At 36.6% G+C, this 27,126-nt stretch overlaps 1 protein-coding gene across 6 annotated transcripts in view; it reads right to left on the bottom strand.

Annotated features, from left to right (window-relative positions):
• The window catches only part of RAD18 (RAD18 E3 ubiquitin protein ligase), a 141,712-nt gene that overhangs the window by 56,116 nt on the left and 58,470 nt on the right, over positions 1-27,126 (bottom strand). For all 6 annotated transcript variants that reach the window (XR_014025084.1, XR_014025085.1, XM_081317445.1 and 3 more), the window contains 4 exons: positions 25,282-25,466; positions 18,493-18,569; positions 16,395-16,455; positions 59-202 (listed from right to left, as the gene is read on the bottom strand). Coding sequence is in view for 4 of the 6 variants with exons in the window: in XM_081317445.1 (XP_081173571.1) it covers positions 59-202; positions 16,395-16,455; positions 18,493-18,569; positions 25,282-25,466 (467 nt within the window). In the remaining 2 variants the exon portion in view is untranslated. The remainder of the gene's footprint in view (positions 1-58; positions 203-16,394; positions 16,456-18,492; positions 18,570-25,281; positions 25,467-27,126) is intronic.

The raw sequence follows: 27,126 nt of genomic DNA, 5'->3' as shown, positions 1-27,126 counted from the left end.
GGGTTTTTTTATTTGATTAGTGAAACTATATTAATTTATCATAATTAGCACTGTATACCATTTTCAGTAGTTGCTTCTTTCTGCTCCAATCTTTCTTCTTTTTGCTCTGGTCGTTCTTCATTTATCTGTTCTTTGCTTGCATTTTTCTTTCGCTTTTTCATTTGGTCAATTAAAAGCTGAAATTCAGCTTTGTGTTTCTTGCCTGAAAAGTAAAAAAAAATATGTATAAAGAAGATCCTTACCACATGCATAAATGTATAACAAATTACTGATTTAAAATTTTTAATATATTTTCATTGAAACTGAAGTCATTTAAACACAGCTTCAGAATAAAGTATAGGAAATGTTAGGCAGAACATATTTTGCTATTGTTGTAAACAAATAGTACTTATCCTTTCTTTTTGATGTACTGCAAGTGGTTAACATGGTTAAACTGGGATAGTTAAAATATGTTTCATTGGCCAGTAATTTTAGCAGGAATTATTGTTAGGATAGGGTTAGAAGAAATAGAAATATATTCTGTTCTGAACACAAAGTTGTACCAGATCACCAGAACTTATGAAAATTGAACACACACTGAACAAGGAACAGTCAAACTTTACTTATTGCAGTATTGTAGGGTTCTATGTATAATTATATTCTGTCAGACCTCTGGCAAACCTTGTTATCATCTGCAACTTTCTCCAATATGTATGTCTTTTCACTAAAGTAGCTTTTTTAGGTTGTTTCAATTTCATTTAACTCCCAGGGTGGCCACAGTATCACTTAGAACTATTCCTCCTGTTTGCATGGTAATTAAAATGTATTAATTGCATAATGCACTGATGCTATTATGTTTTAAGTTTATCAACTGTAAGAAGGCAAGCATGCAAGAAAGCATGTCTTGATAAAATATTTTACATCAAATCATTTAATATGCATCTGTACAGTTCTGTCAGGAATATAGTTCTAAAAATACAAAGACTATAAATCACCAATCGAACGACAATTGCTTTGAATACAAAGCTGTGATATATAACCAGGATGAAAAAAAATGCAAGCTTAATAAAATATGTTACATCAAATCATTCAACATGAATCTTGTACAATTCTGTCAGGAATATAGTTCTAAAAATACAATAAATCACTAATAAGATGATAACTGCTTTGAATACAAGACTATGATATATAACCAGGATGAGAACAATCTGGCATTACCAATTTAAATGCAAAATTACCTGCACTGAAATAAAACTGGACTGGGTTATTTTCTTCATATTTATGTACAACAATCCTATAAGATAGATGGACAGCTATAAATGGATGGAGAAAGCATTTGTAGGAAAGAATCATATGACAACTAGTAGATAGATCAGTCTTTCTCTATTCAACCAATTGTTCTTATCTTTTTCTTGCTGTTTTTTTCAACTGACAGATTCTCAAACCAAAATGAATCCAAATAATTATATTTAGAATGTTATTATAAATAATATATTAATATATTTGGCAGAAAATATACTCTTTAACTGTACCCCAAAGTCGGCTGGTACGCATGCCCCTTCAGATCCCAATCAGGATCGTTTCTTTAATGAAGCTCCATATTCAGGCATTATATAATAAGACAAAAGTATTGAAAAATCTTCTTATAAAACATTCTTTAATATACAGAAGAATGAATTTCACTAGCTGCTTCTCTATAATACTCTGTGAAAAGACATTTAGGCTGTGTGTACTTTTATAACAGCCTGCTAAAAAAGCAAACACAGAAGCCCACTTGCTCAATAAATAAATAGTGGCATCTAACCATCCTTTAAGATTTCTCTGACATGACTAAAAGGCCAGTGCTTTGAAGAAATCCTGATATGCAGTACCTGCTGGCTTATGACCATAATAAAGATTTGATTTACTGATATGTAGTATTTTAAAATTTAAGGATGAAGACTCCAAAGACCAGTTGTCTTCAGCCATTCAGAGTTCTCCCTATGTACAGTATATAACATTCAAACAAAAAAAGTTTTAAGGGAATATAAGCACCAAAGGAGAAAAGACCACATACTGCCCCTCCTTTGAGATATGTCCCAATCCAAACTGCCTATTGAATTCAATGTCTTATCTTGAACTCAATGACATTAAACTTCAAGGAATATATAGTAATTCCAAAAGGATACCAAACAGTCAACTGATCTTATCCCATTCACTCCCCCCTCCCAAGAATTGGTTTCTTCTTTTCATTCATCCAAATTCTAAACCAAGGTTTAAGACTAAACTTTGATAATATCAAGACTTTGTTTTAAAGACTTAACCCTGGATGAGCAATAGTGATTTATACAGAATCCATCCTGTAAAGGTCCCGAATCTGACCATGGAGAACTAATAGTTTCCAACTTCAAGCCTGATAAAGCTTTCCTTCAGTCTATATCCTTATTTAGTTCAGTACACTTGTACTGTGCTGTTCCTGAACTGTGAAACAATATTTTAAACTAAGACCAGCAAAAACTCTATAGCTAGGTTCTTGGGCAATTGAAGGCCAATGATACTGCACAGCTGAATAGCTCTTGTGAGATTTAGCAGGCTTCCATCTAATCCCAAAACATTTTAGTAATATACCTAGACCAGATGAAATAATTTGACTAGTCAGCCTTATATTTTTCAGATCCCACCATTTTTCACTCAAGTAACAGTTTTTTTTCTAAGCACCGAGAAAGGCAGATCCTGCTTCACAAAGTTGTTGCACTTTATAGCTTCAGAACAGAATACTGAACTATTTCAAGGTATGGTGGGCATTAATAGATGAGAAGGATTTTTGAGGTGTAGCATCCAGCCTTTGCAGCTATATCTCTAAGGAATTCTCCCTTATGTCAAACCAGAGCAAATTGCAGAGCAAAGCAAATTTCAATGCAAATGTATTTTATAAATTTGTACACATTCTCATTTTTACTCTTGCAGAACTATTTCTGCTACACTCTTCTTGAGCAATTTTTTTTTTCAAACACAAGGCAGAAAATAATTCTCCTTTTCAAATATTTAGTCTCAAAGAAAAAAAAATCAGAGGAGCAAAGAAAAATTTGTATTATGATCTGGAAATACATCTGGCTGTACCATTTTTCTTTGCTATTTTAAGATTTTAGAAAAGAGGGTTATTTTTGTTTCTTATAGAGCAGATAATTTATCATTCAGATAGTCCTAAAAGCTTTCTGGTCTGTGCGCTAAGCAACAAATTACAAGGCTGCTGTAAAAGAATAATGTCTACACTGAAATATTTTCCAAGCAGTTTCATCTAATCTTCAATTTACGACCAGTAGCTTAGTGATCATTCAAAGCTACCACAAACCCCCACAGGTTTCCAAGTTATGACCAGTGAAGCATTCTCACAGTGAACAAAATTCAGGCACTTGGCAATCTGCCTGCCCTTACAAGAGAAATTCTGTAGCAGCCTCTCTGCATATCTCTCCCCCATCCCACTCCCCCTGGTTACCACGGGACTTGGGCCTTCTTCCCAGCCCGCTGGGTTCCATAACCTCATCACCACCCTCCATCACCAATCAGTCTTCAACTTTTACTACAGACCTCCTTCTTTAAGGTCTGGCAATCACTTTGGGAAATGAGTGTAAGCCACTCCAGCCCTCGGCATCCCTAGGCTGCGTGGTGCCATTCTGGGAAGACATCATTTGGGAGTGGCCACAGGGGCTTGCTCTCCCTCCCCAACATCACCTGCAGCGCTTCCAGAAGGAGACCTACAGAAGGTAAGTACCAATCAGTGACAGAGAGCGACGAGGAGGGTTGAGACCCAGCAGGGTAAGAAACCAAGACTGGTGGGGACCCCGGGGAGAGGATAAGAAGTGGAGCATGGGTTGCCTTAGGACAGGGCTATGCAACCTTGGCTCTTTTATGACTCATGGACTTCAACTCCCAGAATTCTTGTGCCAGCATGGCTGGCTTAGGAATTCTGGGAGTTGAAGTCCACGAGTCATAAAAGAGCCAAGGTTGCCTACCCCTGCCTTAGGAGATGGGAAAGGCTCGGGGTAAGCTGGCCTGGGTGTGCACTACACCTCCCAGGGCTTCCTCCATTTGAGGCACCCACTGCTTGGCTTAACAACTATACAGAGAGCAGCCAGGGGGAGATCATTAAGCGAGGCAATCAAGTGGGAATTTCTCTTAACAACTGTCACAACGTGCGACTGTAATAAGCAGGCTCCATTAGCGTTTTAAGTCGAGGACGACCTGTACATCCATGATATTTCTTTATTGAAATAGCACGTCCATCTTCTTTGCCTTTAAAATTTCCAAGGCACAATTTTTTAGCGGCTTCTGTCACCAAAAAGACATTATGAGCCATAAACATCTTGTCAAAGGCAGGATATTACTACAGGCAGCTAAGTTTTTAAAATAGAATATTAAGGAAGATTTAAAGCAGCTGGTTTCTGAGGCTTTTGAGGTGGTATTGAACCATCCAGCATCTGAAATAAAACAAGGCATGGACAAAGTGTTTCGTGTGAACTCGTGGATTGCTAAACAGAGAAAGTTGCCTAGAGATGTGGTGGTTTATTTTGTAAAAAGGGAAATTAGAGATGAAGTTATACAAGCTGCCTATGATACTAAAGTTGTGATTGCTGGTCAAGAAGTTTTGGTTCTAAAAGAAATTCCTCCAAAGATTTTAAAGAGAAGGAAGGACTTTATATTTCTTGTGCAAGAGCTCAAGCAAAGGGATATAAGGTTCAGATGGGAGATCCCAGCTGGGTTGAGCTTCTTGTATGAAGGCAAAAGGTACTGTTTGGGTACTGTGAAGCAAGCGCATGATTTTTACAACAATGTCTTAAAAGTAACCCCATCAACACTTTTGGAAGCTGCAGAGGGATCTGGAGAAGGAGAACATCAAGAGGATGAAGATGGACAGATAGACGAGAATGGTACAGGAGGAGATCAAGATGCAACTCTTTTGGATGATCCTAGAGAACAGAGGGTGACGCGTGCTGCCTTAAAACGCTCAAAAAAGAAAAGAAAATAGGTCTAGTAGAAATCTATGGAACTTCCACAACATACTGATAGTCAAGTGGTAGTTGTGTTTTTAAGAGTTTTGGGATGATATGTATGGTAACAGAATCTTTAATTTGGAATTAATGGACAATTTATTACAGAGGAAGAGGAAGAAAGTTTTGTGGGTTAATGTGGGTTAATTTGTGTAAGAACTATCTATTATAGCCTATTTTGGCTAGAGAGGTTAATAGGGATAGGTGTTTGTGATGTGTAAATGAGAATATGTTTAGGAAATAGTGAATTGTGGAAGAACATAGATGGGAATGACGCTAGTTTTCTTTTATTTTAGTTCTTTATACACATTTAGTATTATTAAGGATTGGTTTACTCTATATAAGCTAGAGAGTGATGGATTTTAGAGTTTATAATTGTTAGTATATGATTGTTCATGATTGCTTTTTAGATATATACCTTGTATTTTGCTCTGGGAAGTCGGGGGGGGGGAGGGGGGGAGGAGGGGAAGTAGGGGGGGGAGGCAGGGGAGGGAGGAGGGAGAGGGGGAGGGGGGGGATAGGGGGGAGGTAGGGAGGGGAGGAGGGAGGGGGAAGGGGGGGGTTTAAAGGCAATCAAGTGGGAATTTCTCTTAACAACTGTCACAACGTGCGACTGTAATAAGCAGGCTCCATTAGCGTTTTAAGTCGAGGACGACCTGTACATCCATGATATTTCTTTATTGAAATAGCACGTCCATCTTCTTTGCCTTTAAAATTTCCAAGGCACAATTTTTTAGCGGCTTCTGTCACCAAAAAGACATTATGAGCCATAAACATCTTGTCAAAGGCAGGATATTACTACAGGCAGCTAAGTTTTTAAAATATAAATACACCTATTTCAAACTCAGTGAAAGAAATATTTCATTTCAAGACTGTACTAGATAATTGAAGGAAAATAAAGGGCAATTATTAAAAATAGATTTATGTGAGTAATTTCTGGGGCTTTGGTGATTCAAAACATTCTTAGCAATTATCTTTCATGTCCATTAGGGAAGTGTTCAAAAGTACTTACTGCGTGTGATTTTCTTCTGGTGTCCTGTAAAAATAAGGTTCCTTGTCTTTGGGTTTTCCTACCTCCTTTTGAAATGATGGTTTTAAAAATGGATAAACTGCTTAGGCCAGAGGTCTTCAAAGTTGGCCCTTTTGTGACTTGTGGACTTCAACTCCCAGCAATGCTGGCTGAGGAATGCTGGGAGTTGAAGTCCACAAGTCATAAAAGGGCCAAGTTTGAAGAGCCTTGGCTTAGGCAGTTTATCTCTTCTAGCATCTGTTTTTTAAAATTTCACCAAAACACAGTAGATATCAAACAACGAGGAAGAGGTATTTGCAAGTCTCAGGATACAAACTTCCTGCCACTATTTTTAATTGTCTGATCAATTAAAGCAGGGGCTTCCTGAAATTCTTTCTCTGTTCACTAACTGACTGCGGGTTCCTCTCTCTCTTGTCTAATTGTTCCCTAGGCAGCATATCTTTCCCTTTTCACCCAAGGTCATTCACACATTCCATTACATCAAATTAGAAAAGATTGTGTAGGGTTTCTTTCTTGTAACTATTCAACAACAGGAAAAAGCAATAGACAATTCTGCTAAATAGAAAGGTTAGCTGAGAATACTGTACTATCAGATTAATCATCACCACATGCAAAGTTTATTTATTAAAACATGCCTAAATTCCACAGACTTCTAGACAGTTTCAGGAGTTAAAAAAGTGACCAATTCACATTTGAGGCTAATTCCTAAAAATAAGTTCTTAATTCTCCTCTCTTATTGCACTGACAAGCTGAAACAAGGTAACTATAAGACCATTAATTGTAATCAATTAATATAGCATTATGTCATAAAGTTGCTCAGATTCCATCAAGTCTGAAGTCTACGTGAGAAGGATCTTCTAGATATTTTCTAGGATGTCCTCTGCCACCTGTTGCCTGGATCTTTCCCCTTCCTGGTTTCTTCATGAAACTTGGAATTTTAAGTAATTCCCTAGATTTAGCAGACTGCTAATAACTCCCTGAGGGAGGGTGTTGCTGGCAACTTTAAGGGAGACCGTAGTGCATTTTTTTTCCTTAAGAAGCCCTCCCAGGACCTCTGGATATTATATAACTACTGTCCAATCTCCAACATTCTTTTTCAAGTGAGGTTTGTTGAGAAGATACTGAGGAATCAACTACAAAGTGATCTAGGTGAAGCAGATTATTTGGATACTTGCCAATCAAGGTTAACCTTGGTCACTGGATGGAGACAGCTTTGTTTGAGCAAGAGATGTTTTTTTGTTGGGCTCCATATAAAGTAGTGTACCTGCACTGATCCTTTCAGATTTCTCAGCAGTCTTCAATAGTATTCTGCACTATTCTGTGTTGTGGATTGGAGACAGTACTTTGAACTGCTTCCATTCCTTCCTCAATGGAAGTTCCTATAAGTGGTGGTAGGACAGGAGACTTCAGCTTGGTGGCTGCTCCCATGTGCAGGACTAGGAGAGATTATCTAGCAAGTCAAGGTTCAGTATCATCAGTATGTTTGGTATACATCTGTGTCTTGGGCCTGCTGGTGTCTACAGGCTGGATGGAAGAAAATAAGACTAAAACTGAATCCTAGCAAAACAGTATTAGTTTGTCTACCAGGGGTGTTTGTACGTCCCAGTGTCTCAAGTGTCCTGACCCAGGCCAAGCATATACAAACACACAAAGATGTACTTGCTAACTTTGCTGATAGGTTTGTAAAATAAACAATCAAGCAGCAAAAAAAAAATAACGAGAGAGAGAGAGAGAGAGAGAGAGAGAGAGAGAGATCTCAAACTATAGCAAGTTTGCCTCAAAGTAAGGTAAGGCGAATTAGTTGATAGTTGCCCTTTGCAAACCGACAGTGGCTCTGCTAGAGTTTTTCCCTACTGACCTTTTTCTCAGACAAATATCTTCATGTATATGTTTGAGCACAGAGGTTTGCTATCTAAACTATGCATCAAAATGCAAGAGGTCTCCTGAATCTGATCAAATACTACATCTAGGAAGCTTTCATGCAGAAAAGTGGCCAAGCAAAGTCCAAGGGTCAAAACACTGCAGAAGGTTTGTCAGCCAATCAAGGTACAAAATCAAAGTCACAAAATTTCAGATTGGCACACAGAGACTGGGTTAGAAGCTCAGACTCTTTATCTTCAGAGATCGGCAGCAGTTGTGTCTCCCGGTTACCACACAACCCTGCCTTCTCTGCCTGCAGCTCTTCACGCAGTGTTCATCCAGCAACTCTGGAACTGGCTGTGCGTTGTCTCCTCATCTGAATCCAAGCTTGCCGTGACATTAGGGTTATTATCCCTGAGGGAACACCTCTGCAATTTTGGGTTGTCCTGCGCTCACAATTCCTGTATGAACAGTGTCTGAAAGCCAGGCCCTTGCAACAATGACTCAATCCCTCATCACCTCTTGTTTGAATTACGACAACATATTCTATTTGTGTGCTATAGTTGTCCAAAATGCACGGCCTGGATATTGTCCAGTATTTTTCCTAGAGGGTTCTGTGTAGAATTTAAAATGATAGTTCTAACTCAAAAAGCCCATGCTGAGAAAAGCACTTTCTTTGAGGAGATATGGAAGACCAAGGCTCAGAAGCACAGTGTATTAAAAACAGGAAAACAGTAATGAACTTCTGATAGCTTCTTGTTTAAGAAATCAGATGGGTCTTCCTTGGAGCAAAATTCCAAAGTTTAGTGCAGCTTCCTTCAAATTACCTTCATCCTAAATTGTTCAGGATTTTAAACTTCCTGCAATAAAACAAAGTAGAAGCCATTGTAGGATTTCAGCGAGGATGTTACAAGCACATATACACAGCCCATATTAATAAATGGGCTACTGCATTCTGGACCAAGTACACCAATCTTATCTGTGCATTTAAACAGCACCAGGAATTCTCCTTATATTTTCAGTCTTCAGCTGTCTGCCAATAGAGACAGTTTGAGAAGAAGGGTGAAGTGATATTGATTGGGGAAACAATTAAGTAAATATTAGAAAATACAGACATCCAAGCTACATTGAGTATGACCCCAGAAGAGTTAACACCTGTCTCTATTACTGTATTTACTACATGAGTATACTACATACTGAGGACAGCTCCAGAGAATTGAGGGCAATAGATTTGGTCTCTTCCTCTCCTCATATATTCCAACTATAATAACAAGCTTGTTTTCAAGTTAATCTTGAGTGGTTTCAAAGTTAGCAATGAATTTCTTATTCTCTTGGTTCTCAAGTCACTACCTTGCTATTAATTATATTACCCGTGTGTCCTTGTTTTAGGACTTAACAGTCCAGCGGCTTAAAAGAATAGTGATTGCTTCATAAACCACAGACATATTTCAAAGGGTCTGATCTCATCCTGGGCACTTAAAAGACTCAAGTATAAACTTCACAGTTGTCTAGCAAAGACTGAGGTTAGCACTTTTAGATTTCTAAGTCGTGAAGTTTCAAAATAGATGCAAGTACAAAAAGTATATTTTTATAGAGCCAAATTATATTTCAAAATAATTTTGCTTTTCTTTGCACCCCACAGAAGTTGTACAGGTAGACAAGCTAAAATCACACAATACTGTTTTTCTCTTGCCCTTCTAAAAATTCCTCGTGTTAAGGAAAACCAATACAATTTGGCATTTCTTGTCAACATTACACACAAATCTCTGGGTCAATCCAATGTATCTAGTTCCATACTGGACACCACGCATTTACACTGACAAATATATATATTACCACATATTCTGTAAAATATCTTACTTGCAGTGTACATAAAAAGAACACTTTTTATGGTTATGATTCAATACTTCAATTTTTAAATGCACTAGTTGTTATTACTAAAATGAGAAAATCAATGCCAAATCCAACTTTCTCTCTGGGAGCCCTGAATCTCATGGCATCTGAAGAAAGACCTACTTCTTAACTTATGGAAGAAGACATCTTTAATAAGGAAAATGATTATCCCATGGCCTATCGCTCCTGTACTATCCTAAAATCATGCCAGTAAAATTCAAAAATTAGAACGAACAATTTCTATTTGGGATGTTTAATGCAATGGAATTAGAGTTGAAATGTATATGTTAACCCAGAGGTGGAGAACTATGACCCCTTATGACTTATGACTTTATTACATGCTGTCTTAGGAATTCTGGGAGTTGAGGTCCACAAGTCATACAGGGGACATAGTTCCCCACCCCTGTGCTAACCCATCACATCACCAGAAGCTTCACTTGGCTAAAGAATTTTCCAGGATGAAAAAGTTTGACCGCCCTCAATTTTTTTTTATTACATTTATATCCCGCCCTTCTCCGAAGACTCAGGGCGGCTTACAAGCTTAGCAGTAGCCTTCATTCTATGTATATGCCTGCTTGTTAGGGCTTTCAATTTAGTGATGGTAGAAACATGCGCTGACTGCAAAGGTTAGATTACACTTCAGAAAACAGCACAATTTTCCTCTGAATATTGAGAGGCTCTCCCCAATCAAATCAGAGTCCAAGTTCAAATTTTGACTCAGAAACTCTCATTTCTCTTTGTGGTTTTGAAGACGCATTGATTTGCCAGTCAGACTAGACAGTACTAGACTACATAATCCAGGGAATTGTTTTGAGCAAAGCTCAGACTAGGATTTCTAGTCCTTCTTAGGCAGAGCTGTTTTTCATCATCTGATTCACATTTTAACTTGACATGCCAAGGATTAAAACTGGACATGATGATATATTGAAACATAAACCTTTCTTTCAAAAATATAGCACTCAACACACACATACTGTCCATACATACATAACAATATTCCATTCAATATTTCAGTGAAGTGATTTCAAAAAGAAACAATAAAAACTCAGTTATTATGCTAAATATTTTAAAATAAAAGCTAAAAGAAATGTCTTCTACTTGCCCAATGCCCACTTAATTCTGAAAGGAACCAAAGAATAATATATGAGGACTTATCAAAGATTCCAAAAATGCATTGTAGTACTCAGTCTCTTTGAAAAACAAGAACATTGTCACTCTCTCTCTCAGCCCAACCCACCTCACAGGGTTGTGGTTGTGGAGAAAATAGGAGGAGGAAAGAGTATTATATGTGTTCATTGCCTTGAGTTATTAATAAAAATAATAAAGGTGAGATAAAATCTAATAAATAATTAACAACCAGAGTTAACAGATGTTACCCAGGACGAATGTCCCCTGCACAATTCTCATATACAACTGAAGCCATACTTGAGAAATTATACCCACAAAGATTAACAATTATTGCTGTAAGTATAATGCTACTCTAAATATAAAGGCGAGGGTTCTATTTTTCTGATTATGAAAGCTGAAAGCAATAAACAATATGAATCCAAGTATAATGAAATAAAAAAACTTTTTAAAAGATTTTATATACGCACACGCATACACCCACAAGAGAACATAGTTTTCTTTTAAACCATTCAAAAAAAATTTCTTTAAGATTACTTTCACTTCAGATAATTTATAAACCCGCTTCTATTAATGCAGTCAAGAAATGAAATGAAATGAAAAGAGTAGCTGGTCATAATGTAAACTATAGTTTTCTACTTGCTGATTTACTTCCATCTCTGATCATCCATCTGAATAGGGAACAAAAAGGAAATGAACAAGGGAGCCCAGTAAAGATGTCGGCTCTAAAGGTCATATTTTATGTCCAACATCATCATCATCATCATCATCATCATCATCATCATCATCATCATAATGATAATAATAATAATAATAATAATAATAATAATAAGAAGAAGAAGAAGAAGAAGAAGAAGAAGAACAACAACAACAACAACAACAACAACAACAACAACAGTGGAGGAGGAGGAAAGGAAAACCCTATACCATTTCAGACAAATGGCTGTCCAGTCTCTTCTTAAAAACTTCCAATGTTGGAGCATTCACCACTTCTGGAGGCAGGTTGTTCCACTGGTTAATTGTTCTAACTGTCAGGAAGTTTCTCCTTTGTTCTAGGTTGCTTCTCTCCTTGACTAGTTTCCATCTGTTGCTTCTTGTCCTGCTTTCGGGTGCTTTGGAGAATAGCTTGGCTCCCTCTTCTTTGTGGCAGCCCCTGAGATATTGGAACACTGCTATCATGTCCCCCCTCACCCTTCTCTTCATTAAACTAGACATTCCCAATTCCAGCAGCCGTTCCTCATATGTTTTAGCCTCCAGTCCCCTAATCACCTTTGTTGCTCTTCTCTGTACTCTTTCTAGAGTCTCAACATCTATTTTACATCGTGGTGACCAAAACTGGATGCAGTATTCCAAGTGTGGCCTTACCAAGGCATTGTAAAGTTTACATAAATTACATAATTACATGTAAACATATATAGGTATGTATTTGAAGTATTTTGTACACTCCAAAAATTTCATATAAAGGCACAACCTTTCTCTGTGGAAAGAAAACTTTATGGATGGTAACAGGATTGTAACCATTGAGGATTCCCAGAAGCACTGAGAAAGATGGTATATGTATCAATTAGCCTACATAGAAAAAAAATGAAATTATCACCCTTAAAAATTGTCGAAAGTTACATGTGTACGCTGACAAAGAAGTAACAGCAAATTAGAAGGAGAGAGAATCTAAGGGAACCTCAAGTGCTTTCTGGCAATATAACACATCTGACACAGTGACCCATTAGATTGATGTATTCTGGCTCCTTCCATAAATAAGATTCATGATGAAGTTTATCCTCAGTCACAGAAGCTCACTTGGGCCAGTTACTATTTCTTAGCTTAGTCTACTTAAAAAGAACTCTTCTTGGGAGGATAAAATGAAAATTGCATATACTACTGTATAAGCTTCTAAAAAAAGATGGTATATATAAACCTAATGAACAAATTAAGAAGAACTATAAAGTTGCTACCGTATTGTAAATGTTAATAGGGTAATATCTAATACATGAAGAGTTATATTGTGACAGTATCCAATAGTTGGGTGCTGTTATTCATCCTATTAGGACATGCATGCTGTTCTTTTACATAACTGATCAGTCGGAAGAAGCGATAACACACTTTTCACATAGACAGAAACCTTCCCACACAAAAATGTTAGCTGATGTGCAGGAAAATATGAGGACAGAGCTAGAAGACTTAGGAAAAGTTGAGGAAAAGGAGAGAAAAAATGTAGCTGGCGTATCAAAACTTTACTTTGCCAGAACAAAAATAAAAAACCTAGTAATACTTGACAAGGAGCACATAAATCAAACATCTCTTTTATTGCGTTATTATCACTATTAGAAAGCCTGCAAGGAAGTGAGAGAATGGGGAACAGCCTCATACAAAAGACATATGGAAATGCCTTAGGTAAATGCCATTTGACTTAAAAAAGAATCTTAATCGGAGACATAAAAGTTCATAGACATGAAATTGAGCATCAGAAATTTTCCTTCCTTCCTTCCTTCCTTCCTTCCTTCCTTCCTTCCTTCCTTCCTTCCTTCCTTCCTTCTTTCCTTCCTTCCTTCCTTCCTTCCTTCCTATTGTGCAGTGGGTTCTGGACCGCATGGCAGACAGCAGGCAGAAGAGTACAGCATCAGCTCTTTATTGTGGGTAGCACTGAACTGAACAAAGGGGGTTACCTGTACCCCTTATATACCTTGCCAGGTACACTCTCGGCCAATCCATTCATCCGAATCTCCCGCCGAAAGCTAACCAGCCAATACAGTAATGGCACAGCGCCACCTGGAGGTAATTGTCAAGCTGTTGCTAAAGCCCCCATACATAACACTTCCTTCCTTCCCTTTCCAGCAGGTACGTAAGTGGCTGCTGATGGGTGAAGAAGTGAGGGATTGTGGGACTGGTTAAGAAACTCACAGAAAGTTGAAAATGAAGATCATGTGACCACAGCAGCAGCATGGCAGCTGCCAGTAGCACTGAAGCAGCCACAGTTCAGGAGTCATGTGCCCTGATTTTGGACACATTCTGTAAGTTAGCCATTTGAAGCACCTTGGTTCAAAAATTGCTGCCCTATGATGCACTGTTTCATCCACTTCAAGGCCATGACAATGATAGTATGCAGATTTTCTTGGAGGATAAATCAGAGACTGTGTTTGTTACACAAACATCCAGACAGCTTTTGGCAACAATCTTTCTCCAACAAAAAGTTTGTTTGACTCTGAAATGCACAAATTATAGCTATGTAGTAGCTATTCAAAATGAGACCATAATTCAAGGAAATGTTTTCTCCCTTTCCTCAAATGCCTACTGCAAAATACAAGCCAAAAGAAAAGCCTTTTACGTTTTCAGAACTAATACTGTTTACAGTTCTACCAAGAGCCTAAAGAAAGGGAAAAACTTAACAGAGAAAGGCGGTACTGTTCAGCCATCAGCCTATCGAATTCAAAATGTTGGGGAATAAATATAATTAAACGCAAAAATTATTAGGATCTGAGAGAAAAATGTAGATAGCAATCAATCTGCATTAGGAATTTTGGAAACCCTATTATTATCAAAACTTGGACTAGCAGATTTAGACTTAGCTATATCTTTGCTTTTGTACTTTCCAAGAACTCTTATGAGAAGCTTGGTCGTTCTTCCCATATAAATGCTACTTGTAGTAATGTATTTATAAAGTCTGATAATCCAAAATTAATAAAATCTATTCATTTGGCTTACTTTAATATCTATTTCAAGAGTTGGACATTATTTGAATTCCAATGTCAACATTAGGGCTAAGATATTTTTTTCCTGCTGTAAGCCATGCTTTGTTGATTTATAGCCTCTGAAATATGTCTGACAACTCAATGAAGTCAAGCAGTTTTTTTCTCTTTTTTTAACTCTGAAACAATATTTGATGATGAAAGACAGTTAAGCTTGGGGGGTGCTTAACGCACCAGCAATTGGAGATATATTTGGAAGTGCAGCAAGTGCACCATGTTTTAGTTGACTTCTACAAGCTTCTTCTCCTCCTCCTCATTTTAGAGATCTATTAAAGCAATGTGATTAAATTAAAATATTCAGAGAAAGAAGAGCCTGCCATGACTCTTGATAATTGGATCCACAAGGTTTGCTAACTCAAATGGAATGATCTTCTTGTAACTATATCTGTACTTCTAAGGAAGCTAAGGGGACGATTAAGGTGTAGGGCTTTTGTTTTACTGCCTGTTTTTATTACAGTTTTATAGTCATTGGTTTTATTGTTCTGAGCCACACAGAGTTGCTTAAGATGGGGACCCATAGAAATCTTTTAAATAAATAAAAATAAATAACAAGAGCATTGATCTTGAGATATTTCTGTGTGCTATGCTTTCAATACTATCCTCAAATTTCTCAGTGTTAAGCATATCCACTTCCTTCAGTCTCTCTTCATGAAACTTAATTTTAATCTTCAATTATCCATATTACTAGGGGTGTACAGAATGCTTGCTGTGAACTGTTTCACGCTTGAAATTTCATAAAGCATCCTCTCTTAAGTGCAATTTAGGCTGTTCTTAGTGAGTTGTTCCAGGCATTTGGGGAAGCTTTTGAGCTCAAAATAAAGGCACCCCCCCAATTGAAAAAAATGTCACAAGCTCAAAATGCTTCCAAAGCTTAAGGCAGACTGTTTTGTTCTCAAAGGACAGCTTTTGATTCAGAGAAGGATGTTTTATGTTTTATATTTTGAAATGAAAACATTTTGCATACCCCTACTCGTTGCCCTTCTGTGCAATTGTTTGCCTGATGAATCATTGTTAAAGTGTGGTGCCCAGTAATGAACACAAGATTTGAGATTAAGTCTGACAAATGCACAATAGATTAAAAGCATTATTTCCTTTGATTCAGAAGCAATATTTCTATTGCATATAAAATGGCTTATATGCAGACATATCACACCACTGATTCATGTGCAGATTGTCAGGACAATTTCAAGATCCAAATAGCTGTATTTTTTCCCCAAATCTGGCTATCTCACTTTATAAACAGAAGCAGATATCACAGTACTAATTTTACAAATTTAAAATCAGAACTACTGACAATACCTTACTTAAGACACTATTTCTCTTCATATACAAAGTCAATGATTTTGTTTTCTATGATTAAGGCTCATGTCCATCCCTTTTCTCCTATATATATATTCCAGTTCTATGAAGTTACTTTCTCTTATACTGCATACCAAAGTCATGAAATAAATCCAAACAAACTATGTGCTTGTATTCCAAAAGAGATTTACAAGCTAACTATAGAGATTGTAAACCTGTTAAGAGAAAAATTCCAAGATAAAAATATCATCTCATTCACATATTAGGCAATCAGAGACAGATAAACCTCTTTGCCTCGTGCAATTTGCAAGTGATCTCAAATAGAAGGGAAGACATGTGAATTTTTATTTTAATACAAGTTCATTTTTAACATGTACGTTTCTTAAAGAGCATATGAGTTTCTTTTCAAGCACAAATGAAATATTTTTTTTTACTTACGATAATCTGTATGAATTTCATCTATTTCATTCTCTGTCTGGTGCTTTGTAAATATCATACTCTGCAACAGTAGCACAAAGACCATTTTTAATGATTAACAGATGAACGTTATAAAATGTAGATGAAAGATTTTAAGTCATATTATCTTGTACTATAAAACAAAACTTTTCTGCCCATCAATATTGTTTTAGCATTTAATTTTTAGCTTATTTAAGGATAGGTCTTTTTTTTAAAAAAAAAATCATGGAACGTTGGTGACACACATCCTGTTATTATGAGCAAAGCCCCAAAGATGCTTCTGCTACGTAATCTCAAAGTGATTTGAGATGCCTTTGGAACAGCAAATCCATATGCTGAAATTTATATTTTTGTCTGCAAGGAAAACCTTTTAGAGCAGAGGCCTCCAACCTTTTGGGCACCGGGGACCGATTCCGTGGACAGAGGTTTCTCTGCGGAATGGAAGGGACGTGGTTTTGTTTGCTACCTGCATCCCGTGGAAAGGGCTTTGCTTGTTTACACGGCCTAGTTTCTGGCGTGCCGCAGCACGGTGCCGGTCCATGGACCGGAGGTTGGGGACCCTTGTTTTAGAGAATCTTCAATGTAATATTCAAAAGGGGGGGGGGAAATCTCACCCAAAAGACTAAGTCATGGCTCCTGACACAGAAACAATATGCCAGGCTTTTCAGATTTCTAATATGGTACTGCAGAATTCAAAAGTTTAAAAGGGATTGTAGAAGGGGAAGGGAGAACTGACCTACTAGGGATCCATGTGGACAACAGAAGTGAAATCATTTGGGATAGGGGCACTTAGAGTACATGTATTTAAGTTTGCTCACAAAGGGGTTCACAAAGTGCAAGACTTATTTAGTCATAAAATATCAGTCATGGAGAAATGGGGGCTAATAGGGATAGACCAATTACTAAATACTGTTTCACAAAAACTGAACTTAATCCTCCAGTTGCTCTACTATCCTGATGTAAGGCCCAAGCAAAATGCAAATCAGTGTTGTTTCACTCTGTGTTATGCTGGATATATCATTATCATATTTTATAAAATCAAATTAGGAAGGGAGTTTAGCAGGCACCACATTACCCATTTCTGCTATAAAAGATTGGTATGTCTATCAATCACTAGCTGTTTAATTAGACAGTGGTTTATAATTAGTAAACCTTCTAAATATCAGGAGAGAGATCAGGCTAGAATTTTAAAATACAAGTACAAAATACACAGATTAAGCGAATATTCATTCATAGATATTTTTTTTCCAAACTGCAATTGGCAATCTCCATCAGCACATCAATGGAATCATCAGCAGTTTGATACTTGGTAAAAACTTTCCTTTTTAGAAAGGTCAGCCATGTACAAGTCTTTTTCTTATTGTTGCTGTTGTTATTTCCTGCTGTTATATTTCTATGTTAATAAATGGCTTTACTATTTTGCATAATCTAAAAGTCTGTAGTAAATGGGCAGAACATAAATGTTTTAACTGAAAAACAAAAATACCCTCAAAGCTTTAATTTGATGGTGGCAATTAAATAGATGAAAGCAGGTTTTTCTAGCATGCAGTTCAATATTAGATGGTTTCTGACATTATTTCCCATCAATATAAACTTTAAGGATGGGCATACAATGCACATTTACCTGGCCTTTGCAGTGACATTTCAAAAGTCAACTCTTAGTGAGGAGATTATTTGGCAAGCGTATGAACAGAAAATAACACAGGCACAGATATATCAAGCAAAAGGGACACATGTATAGCAAGTATCTATGTACTGATTGCAGCACAGGCACTACAATGTGGCATGTTTTTTGTGCAGAAGGCGTACGTCTTGAGCAGAATAAGAGAGACTCCAAATGCAATCTTCACTCAAGCTTGAGTTCAACAGGCCATAACTTCTGTTCAAAAGTATGATTATCACATGCTGAAATGCTTGGTCAGATTTGGCATCAAAATTATCCACAGATATCCACACACACGTATCTACTAATTTAGCCCCATTATTTTTTTAAAAAAAGTCCACTATGATTTTCTAACAGATAGAATAACATATTTAAATTTATCTTCACCGGGACTAAAATTAAAGCTTATTAACTTACATCTTCTTTGGGTTTACTGGCATCAAGTTGTGCTTGAGTCTTTTCAATGTTTTCCAATTCTTTTACAATTTCAGCAACTGTTAGAATAAATAAACACCATTAATAGCAATCTAGCACTCCAGTAACTATGACTAGATCCCAGAATAAACTCAGTATTTTCAGTTGTTACATAAAAAACTGGAATTGGTGCATGGGAAATGCATTATAAATGATGTAAATAGAGTAAAAACCAAAGACATATAGAGTAAAAGGTAAAGTAAAACAACTAACTAGGAGAGGGAAGACTGATTCAATGGAAACTCATCCTTGATGAGGCGATGTTTTTGAGCTTTAAACTTTTCTCCGCATAATCAATACAGTATTTTCTTACAAGATCCAAGACCAAAAGAGAATGATATTCCAGAAGACAGATGGATAGACAGATCTCCAAAACTGTTTATCTCCAACACTATCAGCAGCCGAAGTTCAAGGGCTAAGAAACTTGAGCACTGAAGTGTGCTGAGAGAGCTATGAACATCACCAGCACATGTATTGTGGAATGACAACTTTTCTCCAAACAACACTGTCAATTTCTTGGCCACTGTGATCAATACATCTCTATCTGGGCATACTATTAAAGGTATTCTTCAGACTGTACAGCTTGAAGATTTGGATAAACTGCTTGGAAGCTTGACACACAGCACACATCCCTTTGATCCTTCTAAAATCTGTCAGGGCTTGATGGACCTTATAAGTGATTAATATTTTGAGGAGTAGCAAGGTGCCTATTAATGACTTAGCAAATAATATGAGATTCCACAATATTTATTTCCATATTCTTTTAAAGTATTGAAGAATGTGTTCCCTCTCAGGCTATGCGGCAACAATGCTGATTATTCAGATTTGGTTTCAAATCCAAAGGCAACAATCCCACCAATATTACAGGAGCATAATAGTGTGAACAACTGGTATTCAAAACTAATGGCCATCGTTTTTGTAACTTATGTTCTATTAGTTCGCCTTGAGTTATTTAAAGCTTTTAGAACCAGCATGGTAATTTAATAATAATCGTTATCATAATTTATTAAATTTATACGCTTCCAGACTGACTTAGGTTGATATGACACAGGAGCCGTACAATGTTATGAAATTTAGTATTATTATGGACTGCTAAGGACAATATATTATTAGCTCTCATTATGTGGATAACTTTCAGCCAAAAAAGGGAGAACATTTCTTTATTTATTCATGATTTAACCATACCTAGGCTGAACTCCATCCTGTACACTAGACTACCTTTTCAACATAATTTGGAATCTTAATGACGTTGCCAATTAATAGCAAGTCAGATCGCACTATACTAATTATACTGGTTGTCAAAGTGACTCTGAATCCCACCTTCAGCTGTACCAACCTGCTGACACTGAGATCAATATTCAAAGGTTTTACACGTGCATCCACCGCTAAGAACAATTAGTAGCCTGTTTTTCACTGGCCACTTAGTTGTAAACCAATGGATAGCTATCATATTTCATTAATATAAGCTTTCACTTCAATCCTAATGGTTCAACTCTTTACCAGAGCCAGTTAATGATTTAGCGTTTTATTTTATTTTATTTTATATTTTATCTAATCTATTTATTGAATTTGTATAGATGACCATCTGTCAGGTGCAAGGAACCAGAATGACACTGTGAATTGGTCAATGTTACTTTCTTTAATTCTTGCGTGCCTATTTATAAGAATTTTGCCAGAACATCTGCATTTTCCTGGGAATGGTCAGATAGGGCTTCAAGAGTTCTGGGGGAGGTGAGATCTGCATCACTTCCAGCTGTGCAAGGATTCTAAGCTTGGCCCCCTCTTAAACACTTCCCCCCACTCTAGCTGTTGATTCCTCCATACATTTCCCCAAAAGCAACTGTGGGTGGTACACAAACAATTAGATAAAAATCACAAATATAAAAACAACAGATGTTAAAAATAGAGATATCTACATTAAGAAATAAATAGTATAAAAACAAATATTATGTAGGTGTAATGCAGTCTCATTTTAATCATTAATTATAACATTATCATCAATATTTGTATATTTATCATTATATTATTCTATTTTGTATTTTCACTTTTAATGTAGACCACTTTGGAAGATCCGCTCTACAAGGCAGCTTAACAATATTTTAAATCTATTACTAAGATAACAAGCCTCTCATAGCCTTTGTTTCCTGCATTAAAAGTTGCTGGAGCGGCCACTGGAAAATCCAATCTGCCAGACTATAATATTTTCTACAAAACAGTTTCTTGAATGATTTGCATGATGGATATATTTCAGAATAACAACATAGCTTCCTCAAGGACAATTATAGCATTGTGTATTAAGTACCGAAAAGTAAGATGCAATCCTGAAAGTTCACTGAACACAAGACAAGGATGATTTACTTGCCAACAAGTTTCACTTGTTGAATTTATGTATAATGCCAGAGGAGAAGGATCAGCAACAGTAGGATCCAAGAATGTATAAACACCCTCTTCAAAAGTTCCATTGAGTACAGTGAAAATTATTGCAGGAAAATATGAACAGGATTAGTTTAATTTGGCAAGTTCAGTTTTATACCAAATCCATTAAGACGCTTGGAGTTGGCATCCACAGAATGCCCCTATTGGGTTTGGTTACACTGAATTCTATATGCCACTTTTTATTTAGCTGTTTGTGTTTTACGTGACACATATATTAATACCATATTCACAAAACACTGAGAAAAATAAAAAAGCAAACTTTTACTGTGTAAGTTTAAAGGGGGTTGTGATATTTATTAATTAATTAATTAATTAATTAATTAATTGAATTTATATACCGCCCTTTCCCGAAGGACTCAGGGCGGTTTACAGGGTATAATTTTTAAAACATTAATACAAAAATTAAGACCAATTTTAAAAAGATTAAACTAAGTCCCTGCAACATGTAAAACCCCAGTTAAAACCCAATTAAAACTCAGCCTGAGCCGGAAAGCTCGGAGAGCCAGGTCTTCAGGTCTCGGCGGAATGATCGAAGGTCGGGGGCAGTCCTAAGCTCCACAGGCAGCTGGTTCCAGAGGGCAGGCGCCCCCCACAGAGAAGGCCCTCCCCCTGGGTGTCATCCGCCGGCATTCTTTGACCGGCGGCACCCTGAGAAGACCCTCCCTGTGGGAGCGCACAGGACGAAGGGAGCTTGATGCCGGCAGCAGGTGTTCCCTCAAATATCCTGGACCCAAGCCATATAGGGTCCAGGATATGAGAGTATCAAGAAAATCACTCGTATTTCAAAATCTACACAGTACTACAGTACCATTAATGTTGCCTGTTCCAGGTTGGTATACGCTACTAGACAACCTGTGCCTCATTGGGTCATCGTTTCAGAGATATTTTCTGACCTTAAACATATCCCCTAGAAATGAGGGAGTTATGGTGCTCCACAACCCATCCAAACACAGCAGAAACATTTTCCTACCATCCACACATGTAGAGAGTATGACAAAGGACTCTAAGACACCATCTGATTAAGAACTGGTACTTCTTAATTCACTTTGGGAATCCATGTTACCCAATATATAGTCACTAAAGAAGTAAGTGTGACAAGAGAAACACACTAAGTATGGCTAAAGTCCACCACACAGTGGGGTTGAGCCTAGCCTCTATGAATATATGACACATGCACACTTTGTGAATCACTGTAATACAGGGATTCCCAACTAGGGGTGCAAGACGATATTCCAGGTACGAAAACTTGAGTTTTCAAAATTATAGTGTCTATGCATAAGTCACTGCCGTTATTTTGAACATTTGTAAGGGGGGTGGTGGTGCAAGAATATATCAGAAAAGTTCTAAGGGTGCGGGGTATAGAACAGGTTGAGAGCTGATGCTGTAATAGAATAGAATCATTAGGTTCTAGAATAACTCAAGATTTAAAGTGGTCATCTAACATCAAAAATGTCATCAAAAAAGCACAACAAAGAAGGTTGTGCCAACTCAGAAAGATCAAACTGCCCAAGGAGCTGCCAATACAGTTCTACAAAGGAATGATTGAGTCTCTCATCTGCACCTCTATAACTGTCTGGTTTGGCACATCAACCAAATAAGACAGACACAGACTTCAATGAATAGTTAGAACTTCAGGAAAAACAACTGCTACCAGCCTGCCTTCCATTGAGGACCTATATACTGCACAAGCAAGAAAGAGGGCTGTGAAAATATCTACAGACCCCTCACATCCTGGACATAAACTGTTGCAACTTCTTCCCTCAAGACGACGCTATACGGCATTGCATGCCAAAACCACCAGACACAAGGACAATTTTTTCCTCCATGCCATCACTCTGCTAAACAACTAATTTCTACAACACTGTTAAACTACTTAGTAAAGCTGTATTAGTATTATTCTCATCTTTCCTATTACCTATCTCCTTATCTTATGACTATAACTTTATTTGAATCTTACGATTTATATTGTTTTATTTATTATCCTAGTATGATTTATGTTGTTTGCTTATCTAGTATCCTATGACTATCACTAAGTATTGCATCTTATGATTTATGATGAATGTGTTGTATCTTATGATTTATGATGAAGGTATTTTTATGTTGATTATGACCATGATTTATCACTGTTGCTTGTATGTATACTGAGAGCGTATGCACCAGAGACAAATTATTTGTGTATCCAACCACACTTGGCCAATAAAGAATTCTATTAATGTGCAAGAAAGTACACGTGAACCATCTTTTTCATAAATGATTTCATAAATCATTGTTTAAAGTTGGACTCTTTCCTAAATTGTATTTATTAATATAGGAGGGAAAAGCAGCAAAAATGTGAAAAAAGGGGAATAATTAATACTTATAAAGTTATACATGGATTATACAAGTTATACATGTTCACAACACTAGAATCACAAAATATCTAATGTATCCAAACAGTTATTGATTCAGCATAGAGGAATAACTTTTTCACAGTAAACAATGTAAAAACAGTAATAACCATTAACATAGACAATCTTAAAAGAGGATTAGATAAATTCATAGAGATTAAGCCTAACAATGCCTACTAGTCATATTAGCTACACGCTATTCTCAATTCTGGTTGCTAGGAAACCAAAGCAGGAAGATATAATTTCATTCATATCCTGCTTTCAGAGGCCTTTATTTGTCCTATATGAACTAGTTAGGCCTTTGGTTTCATCCCACACAGCTCTTCTTGAGTTTATATCATGTTTCTCTAGCTCTTGCTAAAATCTTAACAAATCAAATCACTTAGAACAGACTCTTCTGTTGTTGGCTCTGACTAACAGAAACAGCTTAATCACAGTTATAAGTGGTAAACTGTAAAGTGTCTCCTTTTGCTGTAGATAAATATCTGTGCCCTTTGGTCATATTTTTCTCATTGTCGCACCAAGTCACACTGAACCTTAGCAAAAAGGATTTCTTTGCTTTTAGTCATAATAGGATAAGCATTTGTCAGAACTGAGTCAGAGATTCCCCTGCTAAGTTCTCTTTAGAGAACCATCACACTTTTAAAGTGTACCTAATGATTATGTCTGCATCTTATACCAATGGAGCAGCTAGTGGAATCACCTACTCCTCTATTTTTTCAGATTACCCATTTCCTATTTTACTTTTGAAACGCTGTAAAAACAGGGCTCTTCAGACAGTTATTCAGAGATGCTTGAAGATTTTGCTGCCCAAAGGTGACATTTCTAGGCTTTTGTGCTATTATGATTAGGCTGTTGATTTTCTGTGTCATCATAAGCCATTCACTATCTTTTGAAATTGGTAGGCAGGAACTATAGCAGCCCCAATGAGAGAAATACAACAAATACAAAATCAGATACCTGAATATATTTCTACACATGTAGAAACTCAGTAGCAATTAAAATCAAAGGTGAGTTTCATAATTCACAGGAGTATCACATGGAAGTAATTTTAAGCGCTAGCTAGACAGTGTAGAGGAGTATGCTAGCTTGAGGAAAGAATGCAAGAATAATTAAGCAAACATCCACTTAGCTATGGGATGGAAGATGGAGAAACTCATCCATTGAAACCTGTCTTGATTATCTTTAGTATAAGAAATTACAGAGGGAAACTTTGAAGATTTTCTTATTATACCCTATAACAAAGAATTCCAGCAATTCAGTAGCAATAGCAATAGCACTTAGACTTCTAAACCACCCATAGTGCTTTACAGCACTCTGAGCGGTTTACAGTGTCAGCATATTGCGCCCAACAATCTGGCTTCTCATTTTACCAATCTTGCATTGTAACCACTGTGCCACCAGTGCTCCAGTATCTGTTTCTTCACCTGCCCAACCTCAAAGGGCTGAATAAGCAAAGGTTTTTTGTGAGATGGCCATATAACTTTGATACCACTATATGCTTTGCCTAAATACTGTTGATATAGAGTTGTGTTTTTCAACCTTGGCAACATTAGTACATGTGGATTCAACTCCTATGCTGCTTGGAGAATTCTGGAAGTTGAAGTCCATACATCTTAAAAGTTCTCAAGGTTGAAAAAACATAAATATATAGGCATAAAAGGACTCTTTATTAATATGTGCACAAACTGCTGACAATTCAGATCTGGTCATGGCAATTTTTCAGTGTTTTCAATCATGGCAGACAATTCATATAAATCAAGTCTCACATAAAGCATTTCAAAGAGTAATAATTGATTGGCAATTTAAAGTTATATTAGTTCAAAATGATAATATATGTTATGAAGAAGCGTATTTTACGAAACAGCACTATTTAAAGGAAATCGCTGTCTACATTTCATTTTCCTACCTGATTTAGGATTTAGAGAATCACATTCTGAATTATACATGTGCACAAATTCTTGGTGTCTTTTAATAAGCTGTTGTTTTGTTCCCTGGATGGACAATCCATGTTCTTTCAGTCGTTTCTTCAGATCACGGTCAGAAAGTAAACTGTAAACCAGTTTAGGCAGTGATTTTCTTTTTTGTCCAGAACTAGGAGAAAAAAAATCATAGAGGAAAACATGTTAAAAATATTTTTTATAAAATAAAATGAACAATGTATATATTTTACTCAATCTATGAGGCATACATAATATGTTATAGGGTACAAATGTTACAGTCTACATGTATATGCAAGTTTTTACTTTCAGATAATAAGGAGTTATTTTATTTTACTTTGTCCGTATTTATTTCATTTTCAACCTCTGCAACCATTTGCCATGTTGTCCCATTTCTAACTCAAACATCGATAATATATTATTTGATTAAATTATCGGTATTACTTCTATCCCATTTTCCTTTCAGAGAGCTTTATTTTCTTATCCTTCTAATTGCACTGTGGTTTAACTTAAGCCAAAGGGACAGGTCCAACATTCAAGTAAATATTTTAAAAACTAATAATCAAATATTTAATGAGGAATGGCATCCTTCTCTGCTATTATTATACAAAGCATAAGAAAGTAGCTGGTCAAACTCATTCAGGCTAACATCTCTTATTTCTCAAAAAAAAATGTACCTGCTTATTTATTTCAAAAAGCAAATTCAAAAATGCTAAGAAAACATCAACAATCAGCAAGCCACAAAAATGACATATATGTAAACACTATTTATTTAGGATTACACACAGGCTCTGCTAATCAAAACTGACTTCCAGTGACATCCTCCCTCTTTAAAATGCAGCTTCCATAGTTTGCAGGAAAAAATGTGACCTTCGCTGCATTCAACAAACAGTTAAACTAGCAGACAAAGGTTTTGAACATGGAATGCAGTTGTGGAATCGCAAAAGTACTGCCATCGATTTCCACTTAATCAGATTTCCTGCCAAACAAATTGTGTACTGCGTTAAATATAGAACAATCTAACGTACCTTCCACATTTCACTAGGAAAATCTACTAGAAAAGGAATTAAAAGAAAGTCCTTCAGTTTCTTTTAATATGTATTTAAAAATTATTATATCTATAAGTAAATTAAGGTAATTACTGAAGTTATACAATTATTATTCAATATAACATTAGCTATATTGAAACGACTAGCACGCATATGCGGGGGAACCTTTACCTTTATATATTGAAATGAGTGTGTGTGTGTGTGTGTGTGTGTGTGTGTGTGTGTGTGTGTGTATTCGTAGATTTTCACGGGTACAGGTATGTAGGTCTTGGCGTATTCAGGTCTTTTCCCGTGTAAGATTGACAGTGTCTTGGCAACATTTCGATGAGGTCCCACTCATCATCTTCAAGCTGGTGTCTTCGGCTTCGTGCTTGTGCGAGCAAAGCATGATCGGAGCTATCGTCTCGCTTGTCACGAGTAGGCCACATCCACATTCCACAATTTGACCGTTATAACTGCCATATAAGTGTATGTACTGACTCCCTTATCATTCAGCCCTTGCTCTGATAATGTCAACAGCTTGTTGATGAAAGCTCAGCAATAAAAAATAATAATTTCTTATATCCCGGAGTTCATCGTTTTTATTTTTACTGATTTCAAATGTCTACACCTGGGATTCGTTTTTAAATTTATTATATACACACAGACACACACACACACACACACACACACACACACATGTTAAGTATTTGTTAAGTATTTTAGAATACCTTGCCAGGCCCAAATACGGGCCAAACCTTATTGCCTGTTTCAGCCTAGCCTAAG

Source organism: Vipera berus (assembly GCF_964194415.1).
Source record: "Vipera berus genome assembly, chromosome: 2".
Taxonomy (NCBI): Eukaryota; Metazoa; Chordata; class Lepidosauria; order Squamata; family Viperidae; genus Vipera; species Vipera berus.
The sequence above is the reverse complement of the archived record's forward strand: the minus strand, read 5'-3'. Positions and strand labels throughout refer to the sequence as shown.